We start from the raw sequence: 20,269 nt of genomic DNA, 5'->3' as shown, positions 1-20,269 counted from the left end.
CTTACCAGCCATTGCAATTGTAATGACAACTGGTAAACCCTTTCTTGTGAGTATATACTCACTTGACACGGAAATGTTTACCTTGTTAGATTTCAAGATCAACTTTCTTTAAGGATGTGGAGAGAAGAGTTAGTTTGTTGCTCTCTTGCAAACTGCAGAAACATAAATCTTAATGCAACCATGGTGTTATCAACTTGCATTATTAAATACTGACTCATGACTAAAGGATGGTCAGATTTAGTGTTTGTTGCTTCTCTGGGGATTCAGGAAAAGTTACACAGCCAGGCCAATGCTAAATATCTTTGAAAATGCATTATATCATGGTAATATATAAAAGGAGCCAATAAACACGTGAAACACATAAAAACAGATAAACAGACAAATAAATAAGCATGCGTGTTTAGTCATAAATACATCCATGCTATATAAATCATCACTACACTTCTTAAAATGTAACATATAATTGATAAGCCTGACTGATCAGCTATTTGAAACGCAGGATTATAAAAGTAGAGATGCTTTTATAATGATAAAGTTTTGATCATATTGGATCTCACTATATGAAAAAATAACTCCAGTTCTTGTTTCTATCTTTTTAATTTAAGGCATGGTATAATTTCTCCAGACTGATTTTTTTTCTTTCTTAAAACATCTTATGCTTCATGCTATGGAAATCATCCTTACAAGTTTTCCAGGTATTTGTTACTTGCTATCAAACTAATATAGACTGTGACTCCTCCTCGAAAACTATTAGTATTTTTAAAGATCAAGAAAAATAAAGTTGTTTTGTATTCTGAAACAGTTCCCTGTAAAAGAGATACATACAATAAATGTAATGAAATATGTTTTCATTATGTTTAATTAGAGGAAGGCAGCCAACTGTGGCAGAGAAACCAAAAGCAGCATTTCAGTCTTGGTTCTCCAGATCTTGTGCAGCTCTTTGTTTATTTTGGCTATCACATCAATGGAGAAGGAAGAGACATGGTAGATGTCCTGAAAGTGGTGCAGCACAGCTCAGACCAGGGCACCTGCAGGGATATTTCAACTTAATAAACTTGGCAGGAATCCTTCCTGTTCCACAGACATTTCAGACTCTACTCATCAGTCTGGGATGGCAACAGGGCAGGCCTTGCTCCTAAGGATCTCTAATGCTTTTCAGCATGTGTTCATGCACATGAGGCTGCACAGGACTCAGATCCAGTTGGGATGTGCACATTAATGTGTGGGTTAGAGGCTTCTCAGGAAGGCCAGGACCTGGAGAGATGCTTACACTGCACCCTTGAGGGACGGGAAAACAGTTGAACTATGTCTCCTGAGAACATGGAGAAGATTTGAAAAATAGGGGGCGTGGAGGTGGGAGTGCCAGGGAAAGGTGGGGACAAGGAGTTCAGGGCATGAGGAAGGAGAGGTTGTGGTAGGCATGGGGATAGGATTACACATAGCATAGCAATGTCAAGATGCAGGAGCCTGGCTTCACATTTCACCAAGCCCTTGTGATCTGCAGGCTGGCCCACCCCAGAGCAGGAGTCCCATGCACAATTAAACAGTGAAGATAAGATACTATTGTTTTGATTAACTCCATGTCCTACAATCCCATAGTAAATGAAGTGCCTGCCTATTGTGTTGTGCTGTGCAGCACAACAGGCTGAAATAGTTCATGAACTGAGTCTCTAATGAAATCAAGGATGCTAATTCTTTTCCAAACACCATTCAGTTTCTATTAATCTTCAGAAAACTTGCTACAAGAGATAGCTATTTAGATTCTTAGTCATCATCCTGCTTTCTTACTTCAAGAGTTCCTCAAATGCTCACGTTCCTATACAGTATGCATTGTCCCAGTGTCTGCAACAACACCCACAAATAAGATCTGAAAAGATCACATTTGTCCCGGTAGAGAGAAGTAGAGAAAGCTTCCTCATCACATTAGCAATGGAACCATTAACAAGCAAAGCTTCAATACGGGGGTGGATTTTACACGATTAGGAATGAGGAGGTTTCAGTGAAATTGATGGGTGGATAATGGAAGTGAAGTTGCTTTCAGTGTCCAGCGTCATGTTGTCAAAGCAACTGAGAATGGCTTGATGGTGTTAAGTGGACTGTAACAGTGTATGTGAAGGCAGGTTACCCAGTGGGACTCTTGCAGCACTTGCATCAGGATTGATCCAAAATGATAGCCAGGACAGAACAACAATTAGCAGTGTAGGAGCATAAACACCCATCATGTAAAATCCAACTTGTCTTCTTAAAGTGAAGATTACTTCTACACAAGTGTAATAACCTTTAAAGAAATAAATGCATATTAAAGTTTAATGTACTTTGAAGGTCAATCTCTTCAGATTACTGTCTTCTACTCATTTTTCTTCTTAAGAACACAGGTTAATTGACTTGAATTTCTTTAAAAAGGCAAATAATTCAATTTGAAATATGTTCAAAACACAAATCAATACAACCTGCAGGTGTGAGCTGGCATGTGGTATTCTCTGTGATCTGTAAGCACCCTCTGCCTTTTCACAGCATGTCAATAACCAGCAGCTGACATGAGCCTAATCTTGGCTTCAACATGCAGGCCAGTTACAACCAATGGGATCTGGCAGTCATATCAGCTTAAGCTAGTATGAACTTAAGCTCATATGAAAATTCTTCTTAGTGTTAATTCGCAAATAAGATGGAATAAAAAGTATTTATTTAGAAAGGTTAGAATGGAAAGAGGTGACCTGAAAGTGACCCTATGCAGAAATTCTCCCAATACTGAAAGCTGATATAGATCACTCCTAAAATTGGTAGAGACTTTTTACAAAAGGCTCTAAAACATGCTAAATTTTGAGAAGGAATATTGCATCAAAGCTTTTAAAATGAAAAGCTTAAACATACAAACACTTCAGAAAACATTCAGTAAGATGAACTGAACAAAAAATAAAGCTGCAGATACTAGGAATTTGGTAGACATAACAGAAGGATACATCATAAACTATTCTATAACAAGGAGAAGGCATTCCTAAATTACATTAGAACAATACCAAAACTTAAGTCAATATCTATCTGTAAAAAAAGAAGTGGTGTACATCTAATTTAGAATGTAGAATCTTTGAAAAGTGTATCTACCTATCTTGTGCATTTTATAAAACAAGTATCCTAGAATGATAAGTCATTTCAAAATATTGGTGAGCCTACAATAATCAAAACAACAACAACAAAAAATGGAAATACTCCTTTGCTGTGTATTAGACCTTAAATGGTATTTTGCAGTCTTCTGTCTTTGCCAATGTTCTCTAGTCATATAACTTCTGAATAATTTCTAGGAATTTTAGCTCTTACATTCAAAAAGGGGAGACTGTAAAGATCATTACTTATTTGCTTTCTGCCAGAAATGCATTCTGTGTGGCAATCTCATCACACAGAGAGTATCTGTTGCTCTCATTGTTCAGTTTCTGAAGAACTTTTTGGATTTGTCATATATTTTGGTAAATAAGAAATAGGCAATCTGTGACTTAAAAACTTAAATACTCAGATTATTGTTATAGTCACTCAAAAATTACTGACTCTCTACTTAGACAGGCATGACAAAACATCAGTCGATGTAAGTAGTCAAAAGATTAAGTTCTTTGCAATTGGCAACAATTTCCTGCATAGGCCATACCTTAGAAAACTTGCTTGTACTTGCAACATTGCCTCTTGTCTACCTTATGAAATCCTTAATAGAATTAATTTTAATTATGTGCACAACATCTGCACTGTGAAATGTCTTCAATATAAGAATTAAAGGTAAATCAAACAGCTACTGATTCCTGAAAGTAGCCTTTAAAATACTTCAACATACTTACCTACTCAAATCACATTAATTAAGTATTAATTCCAGTCTTGATTATAAGCCTAACATGGATGATTTTCATTCTTAAACAAAAAGGATTAGCAATAAAAGAATTATGAGAACTTTCTTAAATTTAATGTTGCAACTCAACTGAGTCTGATGGTTCTTCTAATGATCTTTTCATTAATGGTCAAATCACATGCACACACAAAAACATGACCATCTTGCTGAGCACTTTGTAAAGTGCCATTTTAGCTTGTGGTCACAAGGTGTTGAAACTTCAAAGAGCAGTGCTAACTTTCTTTCCAGTTTAATTGTAAAGCTTGTAATGATTTATTCTTAGATTTTTCTTTAAGATTCTAGAAATCCTAAAAATACCTAAGATACCCAAATATCAATTTTTTAGATGTTTAACCTTAGATTTATGACAAAACATAAAATGATTATGCTAACTTTGACAACACAATTACAAGATAGCAATTTGGAGTAAGTGTTCCTCTCTTCCCTTGAATGAAATCGAAGTCTCTTGGTATTATGTCCAATTTTCCCATGTTTATGAACTTTACTTGGGATCTGCAAAATCAATCTATTTAATTTTCCATGACTTCATAGCCTAATTTTTCAATAAACTCATTAAGAATAAAATAATTTTCTCACAGCTAAGAAACCTTTTATCATTTCCAAATTTGTATTTAAATGCCAACTGTTAGTTGTGCTTTAATCAATACAGCATTGTTCAGAGGAGAGGTAATTTCACAATATTTTCAAGCGTAAATAATCTGAGATACAGAATTATGTACTTAGTAAACTAAGAACTCATTCATTTGGCAGATAAAAAATAACATAAAATCAATTTTAATCATCTCTTTCAAACTAAATTCCTTAACTCCAAGCTACATAAAGGTTACCTATGATCTCTTCACACTTAGGATCTAGCTCAGAAACAACTGCAAGTAACAGACCCTCAACTGCAGCTGAATAGTCAGCAAGAAACTTGAAAAGAATCCTTGCAGAAAAGCTTCAGTGGCATAGCCATCTTCATTTTAATGAGAGATTGTGCATATGATGCAATAGCACTGACTAAAGCACATCCTACTGACTTCAGTTGTTCTGAAAAGTCTTGCGGTTGCCACAGTATGTGAGTAGTTTGGATAAAATTATAGGCAGAAATTAATCAAAGCAGAAATGATAAATCGTTAGAAGCGAGAAAGCATTGCAGAAATTTTTAGTCCACACTCAAACACAATCTCAGGACTGAATCAATACAGAGCTGAGGACCGCAAACAGCTTTCTACGGTGACACATTTCAAGAGCACTTAGAGAAAAGAAGAACCTGCAGGAAGAAACATTTAAAGTTACACTCTAATACTACCAATTTTTGGAACAAACGTTTAATGAGAAAACCCAAATTACCCTACTTTGCTTCATGTAGCACAATTCTACATGAACTGCCCATCAGTAAAGTGCTTACAAGAATAGAAAATTAACCAGACTATAGAAACAAAATGGCAATGGCAAGATCAGGAGACATGTAAGCCAAATCAAGAAAAACATTTAATTTCATTTAATTTTCAATCTAGACTTCATGTATTTGAATTAGTTTGCAGTAATCATATGTGATTGTTACAATGATATGTACTACAGGTTAGCTAAAAGTAATCCATTTCCTCCCATGAAATGTAAGACATGTACTGGAGTATAAATCTTTATCCATAAACAGTAACAGAAGGAAGCTCAAAGTTTTTACCATGAAAACCACTTATATCACCTACCTGTGCCTTTGTAATACTTGGTACAGTTACCATATTCAATATCCTCCTTTTTAATATCAAACTGAGGCAGAGCAATTTTCTCTAACTGTACTGGATCTCCAGATTGCCAGATAAAGCGTAAGTCATCAGTTGTGTAACCAACTACAAGAACAAAATAATAATTATTTAATGTCCCATCTCAATCAAAGTAAATTCAGCAATAAAATCTAGCATGTATGTACCATATTTCCTGTTTTTTTTTTTTTGTTGTTTTTTTTGGGGGGGGGGGGGGGGGAAGAGTGTTGTATTTCCTATTCAAAGAATTAGAAAAAAATGAGATAATCTACAACTGATTTTTTCTGTAGTTCTATATTAAGACTTGACAGGTGGAACATTATATTATTGGCAATATTACAGTGATTAAGAGGTGTTTGTTACAGAAATCAGTGCCTAAACAAATAAAGCAAAGCTCTAGATTCCACAGCTTTAAAGTTTGCATAATCATTCGTACTCCATTTCAGTAAAGCATGAAAAACATACTGAATTTCAACTACACTCACAAGTCCTAGTAACTACAACAGAAATTAACACTGCACCTACTTACTAATTACCTGATTATCTAATTACTTGGCTTTTGTGTAAAACAACGTTTCTACTTAGTTGTTCAGTTTAAAATCCCTGATTCATGAAATCATTGTGCTTTAGGAAACACATAACAAAAATTTAAGTAGATACATAGTCCTATTGAAATCAAGTCAGTACCTCAGCACCATCATAATCTCCTGAACATGGAGAGACCCCAGCATACATATAAACCATGATTTACACAACATCACTATGTGAGAGGCAGTGAAAGTCAGACTTATAGTATTCAAGCATAACACAGTATTAAATAAATATGCATTTATAATCATGATTTTACATGCTGTTTTTCTGTTACTTTCTGTTTATTAAGAATTAACTTCATACAGAGATCAGAAAGTCATAGAATGGTTTGGGTTGGAAGGGACCTTTCAGATCATCTAGTTCCAACCCTCCCGCCATAGACAGGGATACCTCCCTCTAGATGAGGTTGCTCAAAGATAGTGTGCTTTATTTGGGAGAAAAAAAAAAAAATGTGGGGGAAATATATAAAAAGATTGAGCTAGTAGGCAGTGTTTTGTAATTCAAAGCCTCAGAAATGCTTAAAGAACCAGTTTTGTTTTGGAGGCATTAGACAGACAGTTTTTATTCTTGAAAAATAAATGTCATTTAAAAAGTTAAATTGTACATTAGCCAACCTCTATATGGTCAACAACAACCTAATAATCACACCTCAAAGCTCCATGCTGAAAGATAATATCAAAAAATGAGTTGTCTTAATGTTCAATTCATAAAATCAGTTTCACCTCTTTATGACATTTATCAACACTTTTATCACAAACCCACCAAGATCTTTTATAATATAATTAATGGACACTGAAAATCTTGTCCATTGGGAATGTGCTGAACTAGTAATCATAACCATAAATACATGGAACTGGCAGCTTTGTCTTGGAAATCTAACAACCAGGAAGACAAAAATTTGAATAGAACATATTTCATTGAAATAAATGTGCCAATGAAAGTAAGCCCACTGTTGGAACTGGAGAGGACAGACTGGGAACTATAGGAGTCAAAGGAATAAAAGATAGAAGAAAATTCAGTTCAGACTATCTTTCCAGAAAATGCATTTCTCTTCCCTAATCTATATACATCAACTTAGCTTGGAGAAAAACAGTAAGGTTGATTAGGTTAAGTTACTGGCAAAATTTATGAGTAGTTCGGCCTTGAAAAATTGTTTTTTCATACTTGTAGAGAAACCCAGACTGAGAAAGTTTGAGCAAAATTTCATTACTATTACCATTTTCACATTAACCACAAATTTATTTGGATTTACCATGCGAGTTTACTTCGGCTAATATATGCACAGTGGGCAAAACTCTAATACTATAGTCATATTAGAATTCTAAGGGTAAATGCTGTCAATCAAACACTAAATTGTATAGTTCTGATCATTATTACTATCCGGTTATCACCAGGCTGTCCTGCACAGCTTTGGTTAACTTTGCTGTTTTCTTGCTTCTGTCTTTCCTTCCTTAATCTCAGCTTCCTCAGCAGATATGGGGCAGTAACAACAGAATAAAGCTTTTCTATTGTAGCAGGAACAGGTTGGAGAAGCACCCTTCCTTCCCTGCATCACACTCACCCTTATTCGAAACAAAAGGCCAGGAAAGTAGGATTGGCAAGGATGGTACTACTGGTAAACAACTGTTTTGGAATAGATGCCCTTGTAGTTAGGGAGCAAGGAAGAGGATGGGTTTCAGAAGCACTTTGCTGCAACTGCCTGCATGGCATGAGGGCCTTCACAGAGGAGACCTGACTGCCCCTTTGTAAGATGGGATCACCAGGTGACCAAAAAAGGACTAGCAGGGGAGAGATGCCTGCTCAAATCCACAACAAATCTTGAAACCATTTTGAAAAGGTTTCATGCTAAGTGCTCTCAAATATTGGCATCAAATAATTTTCTTTTGTTACAGTACCTCAGGAGTTACAAATGACATGGTACAACATCAGTGCAAGGGGATAAAATGGACCTTGACGCTGTACAAAAAAGCAAAGGTTGTGGCAGGTAAAACCACCAGGGGAAACCGTGGATTCTTTTTTACAAATGATATGTGTTTCCGTTTTACTAAGCTTATTGCAATTGTTTTTGTAATACTTATCAGTTGCCATCATGTTTAATAGCGAAAGCTTGAATCAGAGTGCATGGTGACATAAGCATAAGAAACATTTTTCATAGGGAAATTTACATTGGTGGGAATCAGTGATTATTCATTTCAAGATTCATTACAAAATGTGTTTTTATGCAAAGATGAATTTACATACAGCTTTCCAATTGCATCTTGCAGCGCTGTGTATCCATAGGAAATAAGGTCAAGTCCAAAGGGCACGACAGAGTAATGGACAATCTAAAAATACAGAAATAGAATTTAAAAATAGGGTGAGCTGTCATGTAATGAGCAGATTGCACTAAGAAAAAAGAAAATCCTAGGTATTTGCCTGTCAGTTTCTAAAATAGTAGAAAAAAATAACAGAAGTTATAATAGATAGCACATAATTTCAAAAGTCGTCCCCTCTTAATAGTAAAGTTACAGTGCATTTGGGAAATCACTTTTTCTTCCATTTGGGTGGTATGTTTCAGTTTATGCAAAAAAAAAAAAAAAGATTCACTGTTAGAAACTGAACCTAATCTTTGCAAATCATTGCATCTATAGGCTCTTCAGATCTGTAAATCTTCATTATATTCCTTTTAATTAAAAAATTGGTTATTTACAATGAATGGTTGCTCTTATGGCATAGGGTGCTGTCACTACGATAAACAAAGCAAAACCACAGAAAAGTCTGCACTAGTTGCAATGAAATTAAACATTTTTTGGGGTCCTCTGAAAAATCTATATCTAGTAAAGCATAGATCTTAACTGGAATCACATCCTAGTACTTTTACAAAATATTTATATTTACTCTTTAAATTTTAGTCTTTTTTTTAAATCATTAGGAGGTAATCCTTATTTGCATTAGTTAACATAGAAATTCAGGTGGTGAGAAAATTATGTTACATTGCTGAAGGAATTACTCCAGATATCACAGAATCACAGGAGTTGGAAGGGACCTCGAGATCAACCGGTCCAACTCCTCTGCTAAAACATAAGAAGGATGGTCCATGTCCCTAATCATCTTTGTGGCCCTCTACTGGACTCTCTCTAGAAGTCCCCTGTCTTTCTTGAACTGGGGAGCCCATAGCTGGATACAGATGCAGCCTCATTAATGCTGAGTAGAGGGGAAGAATCACCTTTCAACCTGCTGGCCATGCTCTTTTAGTGCACTCCAGTTGGCCTTCTTGGCCACAGGGGCATGCTGCTGGATCATGACCAACCTGCTGTCCACCAGAACACCCAGGTTTTTCCCTGCAGAGCTCCTTTCCAGCAGGTCAGCCCCTAAACTGTACTGATGCATGTAGTTATTCCTCCTCAGGTGTAGGACTCTGCACTTGCCCTTTTTGAACCCCATAAGGTTCTCCTCCACCCAACTCTCCAGCCTGTCCAGGTCTTGCTGAGTAACAACCTTCTTCCATTTCATTATGCTTCCAGAAATCTAAGTGACAATATAAAAGCTTTACATGTTGTACTAATACTAGCTTACTTAATATGTTACTTTAACATGATATATTAACGTACATATATTTCAAATTTTAGCATTTCCTGTGCTATTAACCTAGATGCTTTGAAACATCTCCTGATTTATTTTCATACATTTCACTTTTGATGGCATTGTTTAAAAATTGCCATATATGTTTAAATGTTAATCAAAAACTGTGTTACTAAGTCTAACAGTATATACATCTCCCATCAAGTCATGAATTGACTAAAGTCAGAAAGAGTATGAATTTATCAATAAAATACCTCATGCTGACTAGGACATCTCCATCTCGAAATATAAAAAGAAGGATATTTTCTTGAGTGACATCATGGAAGTTAGCATTTTTTTCATTTGCAAAGAACAAGTCCGGCTTCCAAAGACATTTAAACATTGTTGGGTCCACTGTCAGAGTGTCTGAACCCCTCCAGTCGTTGGGCAGTTTGAGTCTGGGGTCATTCCACTTCTGTCTTAGAAAGATGTTTACTCTGTAATCCTGATGGGAAGAATACGTAGGAATTAGACCAGACAAAAGTCTAGCCAAGAAACAATCATGGAGAAAGAATTCTATTCTATCAGACTCGCAGAAGAAAAGCAATTTATGCCTTGATTTTTCTATCACAAAGATAGTTATGAATCTCTATTCAAATAGCATTAGTAAGTGCTAATTTTAATGCAATTTACTAATCACAGGTAGAGTATATATCAGATTTTAATTAAAAAACAGCATCACTTCTACCAGCAAATCCTGGAAGTGTAAACTCCTGTTTGTTATACAGTTGGTTAAGTAGCATGCTGATGGCAATATAACACCTTATAAAAGCATTCTCCAGTTCATTAAATGGCACAGTGATGGCAATACGCCACACCATAAAAGCAGAAAACAGACTAGGAAGATAGCAGACTTTAAACTAAAAGCGCAGAATAGAGCCTTGGGACCACTAATAGTGATTTAGGACTATTTTAGTAGGAAAATTGATGACTGTACAACATAAGCCCTGAGGTAGCATGTGTGAAAACAGGCACAGAATAGGTCACAAAAATTAAGACTAAATCAAGATATTAAATAGAGGAAACTTTCCTCTGAATTCAGCAGGAGTTTTAATCAAGGATGGACAGTAGTAGAACCATGCTCAATGAGAACCAAATTTTGCTGTTGGGAATTGGAGTAGCATGTGTCTCAGGGCAGAATGAAATCCACATGCATGCTGTCCTCAGTGAAAGCTGTGTGCATCCAAAGGAAAAATCTGACCTAGTATGTCAATTACAATTTTTCAGTTTTACATCTAAGTCTTTTTGCTTTTCAGATTTACATTTAAGCGAATGACTCTTTTTTTATGCAAATGTAAACCAGGCAGATCACATACAGAGAAAGGAATAACGGTATTGTTAAAACAAAGTAAAAGACAAAAACAAAATCAGATTCTATAATTAAGGTATATCTATGTCTAGTCTTCCTAGTGGTATTTTATAGTGTGGTTACTTTGTTGTTTGTTTGTTTCTTTTAAAATAATTATTTATTAGGCACAAAGCATCCAGATATCATTGCTGCTAGTGCTTTATAATTATTAAAAAAAAAAAAAAGGTAGATATCTGTGAGATATCTGTGAGTGATGATTCACAACATATTTTTGATTTCTCAATGAATTCAACATAAAAAACTAAAAAATGTAGCGTCTTAAGCATTTTTCTGTTGATATATTGTGAATTCTCTTCCACAGTACTTGCTATAGGCTATATATTTACAGTCCAAAGAAAGTGCCATGTTAAAATACTTATCCTAATTCTTGATCAAGATCTCATGCAGAGTTGTTTACCCTACTGAATCCCTCTGTAAATCCCCCGTTCTCGCTTTCCCATGTCCAGTCCAGGTATTTCTTTGCTACAACAGGCTGTTTAATGTTTTTCCCCACTGCATTATAACAAAAACCTAAGCATCAAAACTAAACAGAAAGATCTGAGGCAACATTTATTAATATGCATAGTTCTGAGAGAACTGTTACTTTTTGTCAGTCTGTTTCTGGGAAGAAAAAAAAAAAAGTAGAGGTAGTCTGATTTTTATTTGTTCAAAGACCTATATTCCATCAAAGTAAAGAAGTAGCATAAAATAGTAGTTAATAAGAAGTGACTTAGTATTGGAAGGCTTCCACTGAGAAGTTTCAGAACATGAGGGAATTCAGGTCATTATCTCAGAATGACTGATATAATTGAAAATTTACTTGTTTGTTTCTGAATTTCCCATTCCATACAGTCTTCATGTCCAAGTGAAAACAATTAATTTAAAACATATAAATCCTGCATACTGCTCACACTTACAAGCATTACATAAAAATCAATTTTCTCATAAACAAATGCATTAACCTTGCTATAACAAAATAAAAAGTATTCTCACAGCCATAAGCAAATGATAAGCACTCTCCAATACTTGCCTTCAGCTTACCCATTCAGAAGATGTTTAAATCACTGAAAATCAAAATCCACTGTCAAAATAGGAATTGGTAGTAAGATCAGGCGGACACTACTTTACTTTCTTCCTTTTTCTATTACAAAGGATGTCAAATAAACCAAACTATTAGATTAGTGACAATTTAAGACGTTGATTCTGTTCCCATTGCAGCCAATGGAAGAGAATTCCCATTAACCTAAAACAAGTAGGTTCGGACCAACACAAATGACTGGAAACCTCTCACAGAGTGTACACCTGAGGAGGATGGCAACCACATACTTGAGGTAGTATGAAGAATGTTTAATTAAGCAAAGAGTTGTCAGGAGTCTAAACTGCATCTACAAAAAATAATATGCAGAAAGGTTTTACTTAGCAGAATACAAACTATTACAGCACATGACAGAAGTATAGGCTATGATCCAGTACAAATCGAATTTAAGAAGTCTGGTAACAGACTTTTTCCAAAATTGAGTGATGAAATTTCAGATTCAGATTCAGTACTGCAATTAGGTTCACTGTAGTCATGAAAAAGTGGTCTGGATGAGCCACATGGTCTCCCTCCCAAAAAATTTTAAAGATGTTTTTTGGATATTGCAGAATGATCAATATTTTAAAGTAAAAGGGAGTCAAATAACAATTTAAAAGCCTGGCACTAGGGGAAAAAAAAAGAGTTGTTCATTACAATTAGGGCAAGGAGGACAGGGAAAGTAAAAAGAATCACTGAAGTGTTCTACAGGGCTTTGTTTTCCCATGAAACTCCAACAGAAGGCAAGCTGTTTTCAAGGCAAGTTGAAAGGGGAGGACTTCTAGGAAATATTTCAAATGCAACCTACTAAACAGTGGGCATGTGGCCAGAAAAACTCCTCAGGCCAGAAGCTAGGCATAGCCAATACTTCTCTCTCTGAAAACTGGAGCACACAGTAGATCGTGAAAGGCTTTTTCTACATGACCTACAATGATACAAAGAAAGAAAGCATAATAGCACTCTCTTTAAACAAGAGTAGTCGTAGAGTGCTGTCTTTTATCAGATTAGTAAAGTAGAAAATCGTATTCATATGATTAAAAGAAGAAAAGTGAAATAAGAGCATGAACATCAAAAAGACTTTTCTATAAGGTTTTAAATTAAAGGGGAAGAAGGAATTGGATTTTGAGTCAGAAACGAAAGGTTACACTGCAAATGCAAACCTTAAGAATGAATAGTCATTGTAAACAGAAGGTCAGATCCTTAGTACAGCTAAAACATTACAGTCTTATGGATATTTACAAAAGAAAGGATCTATCCCTAGAAATCCCTGACTCATCTGTAACAGTTTCTAAGTGCAACATAATCCCTATATTCCCCTACAAATCTGCACTCTAAAACAACCTCTGAAAAATTGGAAGAGTTAGCACGGGGATCCCAGACAAGTACCCTAAAAAGCCAGAAGAAAACAAGTTACAGGAGTTCAGGTAAAGGGAGCTTACTGAAAAGTAGCAGTTCTGGTATGAGCCTTCCTCCATTTGAGCTGTAAAAATTCTTATTTGCTCTGTAGTTTCTAGTTTTTTTCTTTTTTTTTTCCAGTTAACTTGTTTGATACATGTGGGAACCTACAGCAATTCTTTCTAGTACTCAGCAATACAGCATAAACTCAACTTTTGCTAGAAATTGAACAATTATTTGCCCTTCATTTCTTGCACAACTTTGATTAAAACTGTATAGAATGGGCATAGGATCAACGCTATGCCTCCACCAATCTTGCTACTAACCTGTCAACACTATTCTATAACAAAACCCTTTCTCTCCTCAAGCACAGTAGACTCTACCTCAGTAGGCAGTCAACCACTCTATTTCTGTTGGTGAAGAGTAAACTGCATAGCTAAGAACGTAAATAGTTATGGGACAATAAGGATAGAAAACAAAAGTAATTGATTCTCACCAAAGGAGCCAAACAGTGAATTTGACATTAAGTCATAAAATTATTTCCCATGTCCTTGGCCACTCGAAGGCCATTGACATTGACAAAGCAGTCTGGTACGCTATCAGACAACTCCTCGTGCCCATAGGGGACAGGCTTGCAGAGTTCTGGTCACAGCAACATATCTGCCTGCCTTCCTTGCCCTCAGTCTAGCCACAGTTTTATTCCCTGTTTTAACCCTGAATGAATAATGTGCCTGTCTCTGCACCTACCTCTGCCTCCTGCTCCATCTCTGCTTTGATATATTGACTTTCATGTTATGATCCTCTTGTTTTCAGCTGAAACAGACTGTGCAACTTGTCCAAGCATGTAGTCTTTTGCAGAATTAGTCATTCTCTCGATGTGTGAGATTCCCCATCAAACTCATTATTATGAGTTATTATTATTATTACATGAGATAAGGAAGGGAAATATGAAGTTCAGACAAAAAAGCTAGCCCTCATGAACCAAGGCATCACAGTGATTGGCTGGACATAGAAATCTAAATAAAAGCATAAAATGAGGATGGTGTCTGAAGCTCTAAAATATGAAGGAGAGCATGACTATCTTACACAATATGCTAGTAAATCTGTGAATGACTAGACAGGAATCCACAGGCAGGCATATATGCATTGCTGGAGGATACTTTATTTTTTTGAGAGATGCACATGCCTTATGTTCATGTTTTGTTACTATTAGGATATGGTTAATTGTAAAAAAGCCTCTGTAAAAGTCACTTTTTAAAGCATGTAATAAATTTCAATAACTTGAAAGGGCCATCTGGCTTAATATACCTGCCATCTTAGATACTCATTTCACTCCTACTTTCCTGCTTTTCTTCCCTGCTCCTTTAAACTCCTGTCCTCTTTTTGTTTTCAAGAAATAAATCTCAAAATATCTTCATCTTACATTCTTTATTTTAGTATCACTTCCTGCTAATGCCATTAGCTGACTTACTATCATTTTCAATCAAACCTAAATCCTTTATTCACTCCTAGCAATGAAATGGGAATTTCTGGCCAAGCTGCTGAAAAGCTACTTCAGTCACCGCATCTGTTTAACTTTGAGCAACTCTGCAGCCTCACTGAAATGTCATTAAGGGTAACACATGAGCTGGTTCTGAATTTTAAGCAGGTAATGACTTTGATGTGCAACAAAAGGTGTTTTATTATTTATTAGCTGCATTATGGTTTATTGTTTCTCTGCCATTGGGACTAGGAATGCTGCCTTAGCCACAGCAGTAGATAAGCAACCAGATCTGAGGAACTGCCCCCATGCTCTGGACAAAGCAGAGCACTGCACCTGTTTCTTCAGTGGATGGTGTGGGAGTGCCTTGGGGCTCCAGAGTCTGAGTATATGCCCCGGCTGTGGCTTCTCACATACTGGCTAAACAGTTTTTTAAACAAAAGAAAAACTCAGACTGTGTCATAATATCTTCAATAATGAAATATGGCTTGTTTCAATGTTTTTCACAGTATTTATTGGAAAAATCATTGAAAAAAGATCTTCAAGTCCCAAAATATCAGAGAGTGCTTTTCTAGAATGACTTTTTATTTTGAAATTGACTGTACTTCATATAATAACAACAAAATAAAGTCAAAATTGCAAAGTTTTTTGCAAATTTGCAAAATTGCAAAATTGCAAATTTTGAGGCTGTTATTGACATGCTGAGATACTTAGGACTGGAAAACCTTTTTTTTAAACTTCAGTCATCATTTTATCTCCTCTCATACAGTAAATAAACAGGACAGTAAGGTCACCAATAGTCTACTGCTTTTCTCCTTCTACTCCTTACTCCTCAAAAATCCATAGAACAGAGAACATACATGCTTGAGATCTTTGCATGTATGTTCATTTTGCACTCATCTACCAGATTTCCTTTCACACACATCAGATTCTAAAAGCTATGACAACCTCTCACAAAAAAAGAATTATATTGATTCACAGATTTACGGCAAAAGGTACAGTCTATCACTAGTCCCATAACCTTACTTCTCAGTCTGTGCAGTCAAAACGATCATTTATGGTCTATGTTTCATAATCCTCAGACTGAATTTTTACTGGATAAGAAAATCCGCATGTGTGCTGCATTCAGTTCGTTTCAGTCTTACCATAGTTGTCTCTTGAATTGACCCAAAGCTGTTAATGAAGATATTGACTGCCACATCGACTGGAATCCCTTTAAAAAAAAAAAAAAAGATTCCTAGTCATTTGCACAATCCAGTAAAGGTACATTATCCTTCCTTTGTGACTCTCTTTTAGTGGTATCACAATGTGAAATATTTTCTATAACATCGTATTTTCAAATTAATACCTACACATTGTTTTCAAAAGCTACGATGTAATCTGTTTGCATTGAAACCACAAGAATCATTTTCATAAGAAAACAAAAAAAAATCCTCATTCCAAAACACTAACCTTAAAGCATTTCATTGACCATAAGTCAATGAGTCATTTTCAAATTCCATGATTTTCTGCTATCACAGAATGCACCATCCAGTATTATTTTTACGTGCAATGCAATAGATAGAGGCAATTCATTCAACTGCCAAAGACATAACAATGATCTATCATCCTAAATAGCTGTTTGTGATTTATGATGACACATTTACTTACATTGTAAGAGGATACTTCTTTGTGCAAGGCAAGCGTAAAAATGTACTAGTGTACATACAGGGGGATAAAACCTGTTTCATGCAGCTTTCACAGCTTCCTAGCATGAGAGGGAGAAAAGCAGAAGGCTGCTCCATTTTACAATGATTACCAATTTAGCAAGAAAAATTTTGAGAAGCCAGCAGCTGTGAAGACATCGAGATGGACTGGATTTTTGTCTCTTTTCCACAGCCAGGATTACTGTAGCTGAAGAGGGCTGGTGTGACAGCTGCTACATCTGCCCTCTGTCACCCTGCGGGAATGGATATGCAGTCATCTATCTGGTGTTAACAGAGAGTTACCATGAATTGGGGGCAGTGGCCTTGTGGTTGTGAGAACTATGGTCCACTAGTTTTATTTAGCACCTGTATGTTGAGAGTGTCAGTACTCACACTAGACATGCATCTGTTGTCACACTACTACAACTGCTTAGCGCGGCGGAATTCTTTCTATTTTCAGAAATAAAAAAGACGCAAGAGTATAAGACTATCTGGACAGAAAGAACAACTACATTACAAAGTAATGTCTTATTAATAGTTTGCTCATCTACGCGCAATATTCCAGACTATGTATAAGACATAAATTCAAAATTAGTAAGTTCTCGTGGTTCACCAGAAAATCACTAAGATAAAATTTCATTTTTTCAGTGAACCAGTTTGTTTTTGTCAATCAGATCAGTTAAGTGTGGTTCTTTCTGTTATGCAATAAGTGGAATATAGCATTTAATGCCTTACATCAGTGACAGAGTATCCACTGCACCAGTGGTAGCCAGGAGTCCCTACCAGATTTGAATAGGAGCTGCAGCCCAAGCCAGTCATGTGTAAGGAACATTTTAACACGGGCAAATCACTTGTCAGAAAATGTTCTTCTTTTCCACTTCTCCGTAAGCTAAAATTACATGTACTCTCTTTTTCTTCAGACTCAATTCTTAATCTGAATCAATCTGCAATATGCCCTACTAGTGGCTACAAGACTGTTTTGTGACAAAATTCAGCGCTGAAAACAAATAAATATGATTCTATAGAGAATAAGAAAGAAGCAGAAAACCTGCTGAGAATTGAGTTCAATGCAGTTATAAAGCTTAGTTAAATAGAATCTGAAATCTGAAACTAGTCTCTTCAAAAGCACAATAAAGATTATAGATTTCTAAAGTTCTCATGCTATTGCTATGTGTTACAGTAACTCCTAACCTAAGTATAATTAAGCTGTACAAAAAACTGATTTATGTAAATTTCAATGTGTATAATATAATCTAATTCCTGTCTTTTTTCCAGCAGGGAAATAATCTAGTTCCTGGAAAGTACAATTTTCAGCTGTATGATTACTAGAGGTTTTGCAGAGTATATGTATCTCAGCCTTTTCTGTATATGAAAGGAAATCACATTTGCCTACATGGAACATTCCTACAACAGTTGCCTACAACAACATATCTCAGAATCACATGTGCTTAAACTCATCATCTATTTGAAATCCCAAACCTTGTAGGCAGTATTATTAACATATCTTCAAAACTCTATCTTGCCTGATTTCCAAACAGTGAAACTGCTGATCTCAAATTTTATCTTAAAGGATTCCTTTAGAGAAGTTTAGTGGTTTAAAATACTGTAAAGTGAGGATACTACTAAAGCCTAATTAAAATGAGGCAATAAAGACATATTTTAAAAATGCATTTTACAAAACCTAATTCAACTTAAAAAAATATATTAGAAAAATTTAATAATAATAATAAAGCATCAGACACTACTATGATCTTGAAATCCCAACATATTATATTTCAGCTAAAAAAAACTGTAAACACCTCCTACAGTTACAGCTTGTAGCAAAACCTTTATCTCTCTTAGAAATAAATATAGTTGTGAATATTACTTCTACATAAACTTTCTGTGCATGAAAAGAACAGAAGTTAAATTACAAGGATCAAATAAAAAGGCAGAAACATCTGACAAACCTTTGAAATTAGGTCTTATCCTGGGATCATAGCTGAGTAATAGCCTATTCAAGATGTTGCTGGTAGAATTAGCAGGTACTCTTGCAAGGTCTTCAGCTGATTGCTGGCTGTAAAAAGAAGTGCATTAGTTACTACTAAAACAGAAGCAATTGTGTGCTTAAAGTTAACTCATTTTCAAGTTGTGCCGACTCACAAGCAAAGCAGTTTCATTCCATACTTTATTTCTTTGTGATGTTTTGGTACTTTACAAGAAGCTGCAACAAGCATGACAGCCCTCTAAAATACACTAATTGTAAACTTAAGTAAGACAACAGATAATAAGTACTGTAAATAAGTAAGAATTTCACTAACTGCTCCCTTCTCTTAGAACACATGTCCAGAAGGAAACGATAACTTCATCAGAAGAAAACAACCACCTGAACTATTTATAGTGGTTGTCAAATTAGGAACATAAGTAAACTGACAGGCACTTCTTAGATGCCAAACTACACAGAGGTTTTGGCAGCTTCCTGCTTTCAGCTGCCAGCGCCAGAGAGCCCTACGAGAGCTCAGACATCACATAACTGGCAAGTACTAACGAAAGCTTTGTTATGGAAAGCAAGGCTATGCACTCTGGTTGTTTTTCAGCGTAATCTCAAACATCTTCATTTACCTTGCTGTTTTTGTGTTGGGTGCTAAATTAAAAGCACCACTAAAATTAAAAAGGACTTATGACAGGTAAATACAAAAAATGAGTGGAATAAAAAGCAAGAGTAAGATGCACAGGTTCCCATCCCATCAATAGCAGGCTGCTAATGCCCTGTAAATGAATTCTTATGTTGTCTGTAGAATGTTCAGTAGTGATTTCAAATTTTGAACTCTTGTAATCATCTTTCCAACCATTGTTTGAGTACTTTGCTGACTCTGTCATTAGAATAACCAACATGTCACGTAAAAATGCCACTAGTATGTTCTTACTGTACGTACAATAACCCTCTGAGAATTCAATGTTATAGCAATAACAGCAGGGTTTCTAACCTCTTCATCAAATAACTGATAAATTTCCCTTCAAATAATTTTCCAAGAATTGTGTTTATGGCTTTTCATTCTTGACTTGAATTTGAATCATCAAGTATGTAAAAGAACTGATTTATTTCTGTCCCTTTTTGTTCAGCCTTCAATGATGGCCTTTACCAATAAAGAGGTTGTGAGAGAAATACCATGAATCAGCTTTGTATGCTTTCCTTGCAGCTACCACTAACTGGACAACATGAAAACATAAAGCTAATTGTCAATTTTATTTTCAATTTTGTAACATGAACAAGTTTGGCAAGAATATTAATTTCACTGGAAAAAAAGGTAGGCAAGCACTTCATGCACTCTATCTGATGCAGAAAGATTCATGGCTTTGCTTCCTTGCAAGTCACACATCTTAACACCTAACACATCTACATCAGGTGCCTACTGAAATTATATAAAGAGCAAGCCACAGAGTTTGTTTCTAAATCATATATACCCTGTATTTGTGAAATATCA

The 20,269-nt window shown here is 35.6% G+C and overlaps 1 protein-coding gene across 6 annotated transcripts in view; it reads right to left on the bottom strand.

The window, feature by feature from the left end:
* Positions 1-20,269, bottom strand: part of GLRB (glycine receptor beta) — a 46,513-nt gene that overhangs the window by 15,861 nt on the left and 10,383 nt on the right. For 4 of the 6 annotated variants that reach the window (XM_015285340.4, XM_046941152.1, XM_420379.8 and 1 more), the window contains exons 3-8: positions 18,755-18,861; positions 16,266-16,333; positions 10,041-10,270; positions 8,467-8,549; positions 5,581-5,721; positions 2,126-2,278 (exon numbers count right to left, since the gene is read on the bottom strand). In XM_015285340.4, coding sequence (XP_015140826.1) covers positions 2,126-2,278; positions 5,581-5,721; positions 8,467-8,549; positions 10,041-10,270; positions 16,266-16,333; positions 18,755-18,861 — 782 coding nt within the window. The remainder of the gene's footprint in view (positions 1-2,125; positions 2,279-5,580; positions 5,722-8,466; positions 8,550-10,040; positions 10,271-16,265; positions 16,334-18,754; positions 18,862-20,269) is intronic. The other 2 variants (XM_046941153.1, XM_004940905.5) reach the window with 1 other exon arrangement.

This window comes from Gallus gallus, chromosome 4 (assembly GCF_016699485.2).
Source record: "Gallus gallus isolate bGalGal1 chromosome 4, bGalGal1.mat.broiler.GRCg7b, whole genome shotgun sequence".
NCBI lineage: Eukaryota > Metazoa > Chordata > Aves > Galliformes > Phasianidae > Gallus > Gallus gallus.
Note: the sequence above shows the minus strand (reverse complement) of the source record. Positions and strands in the feature narration are given on the sequence as shown.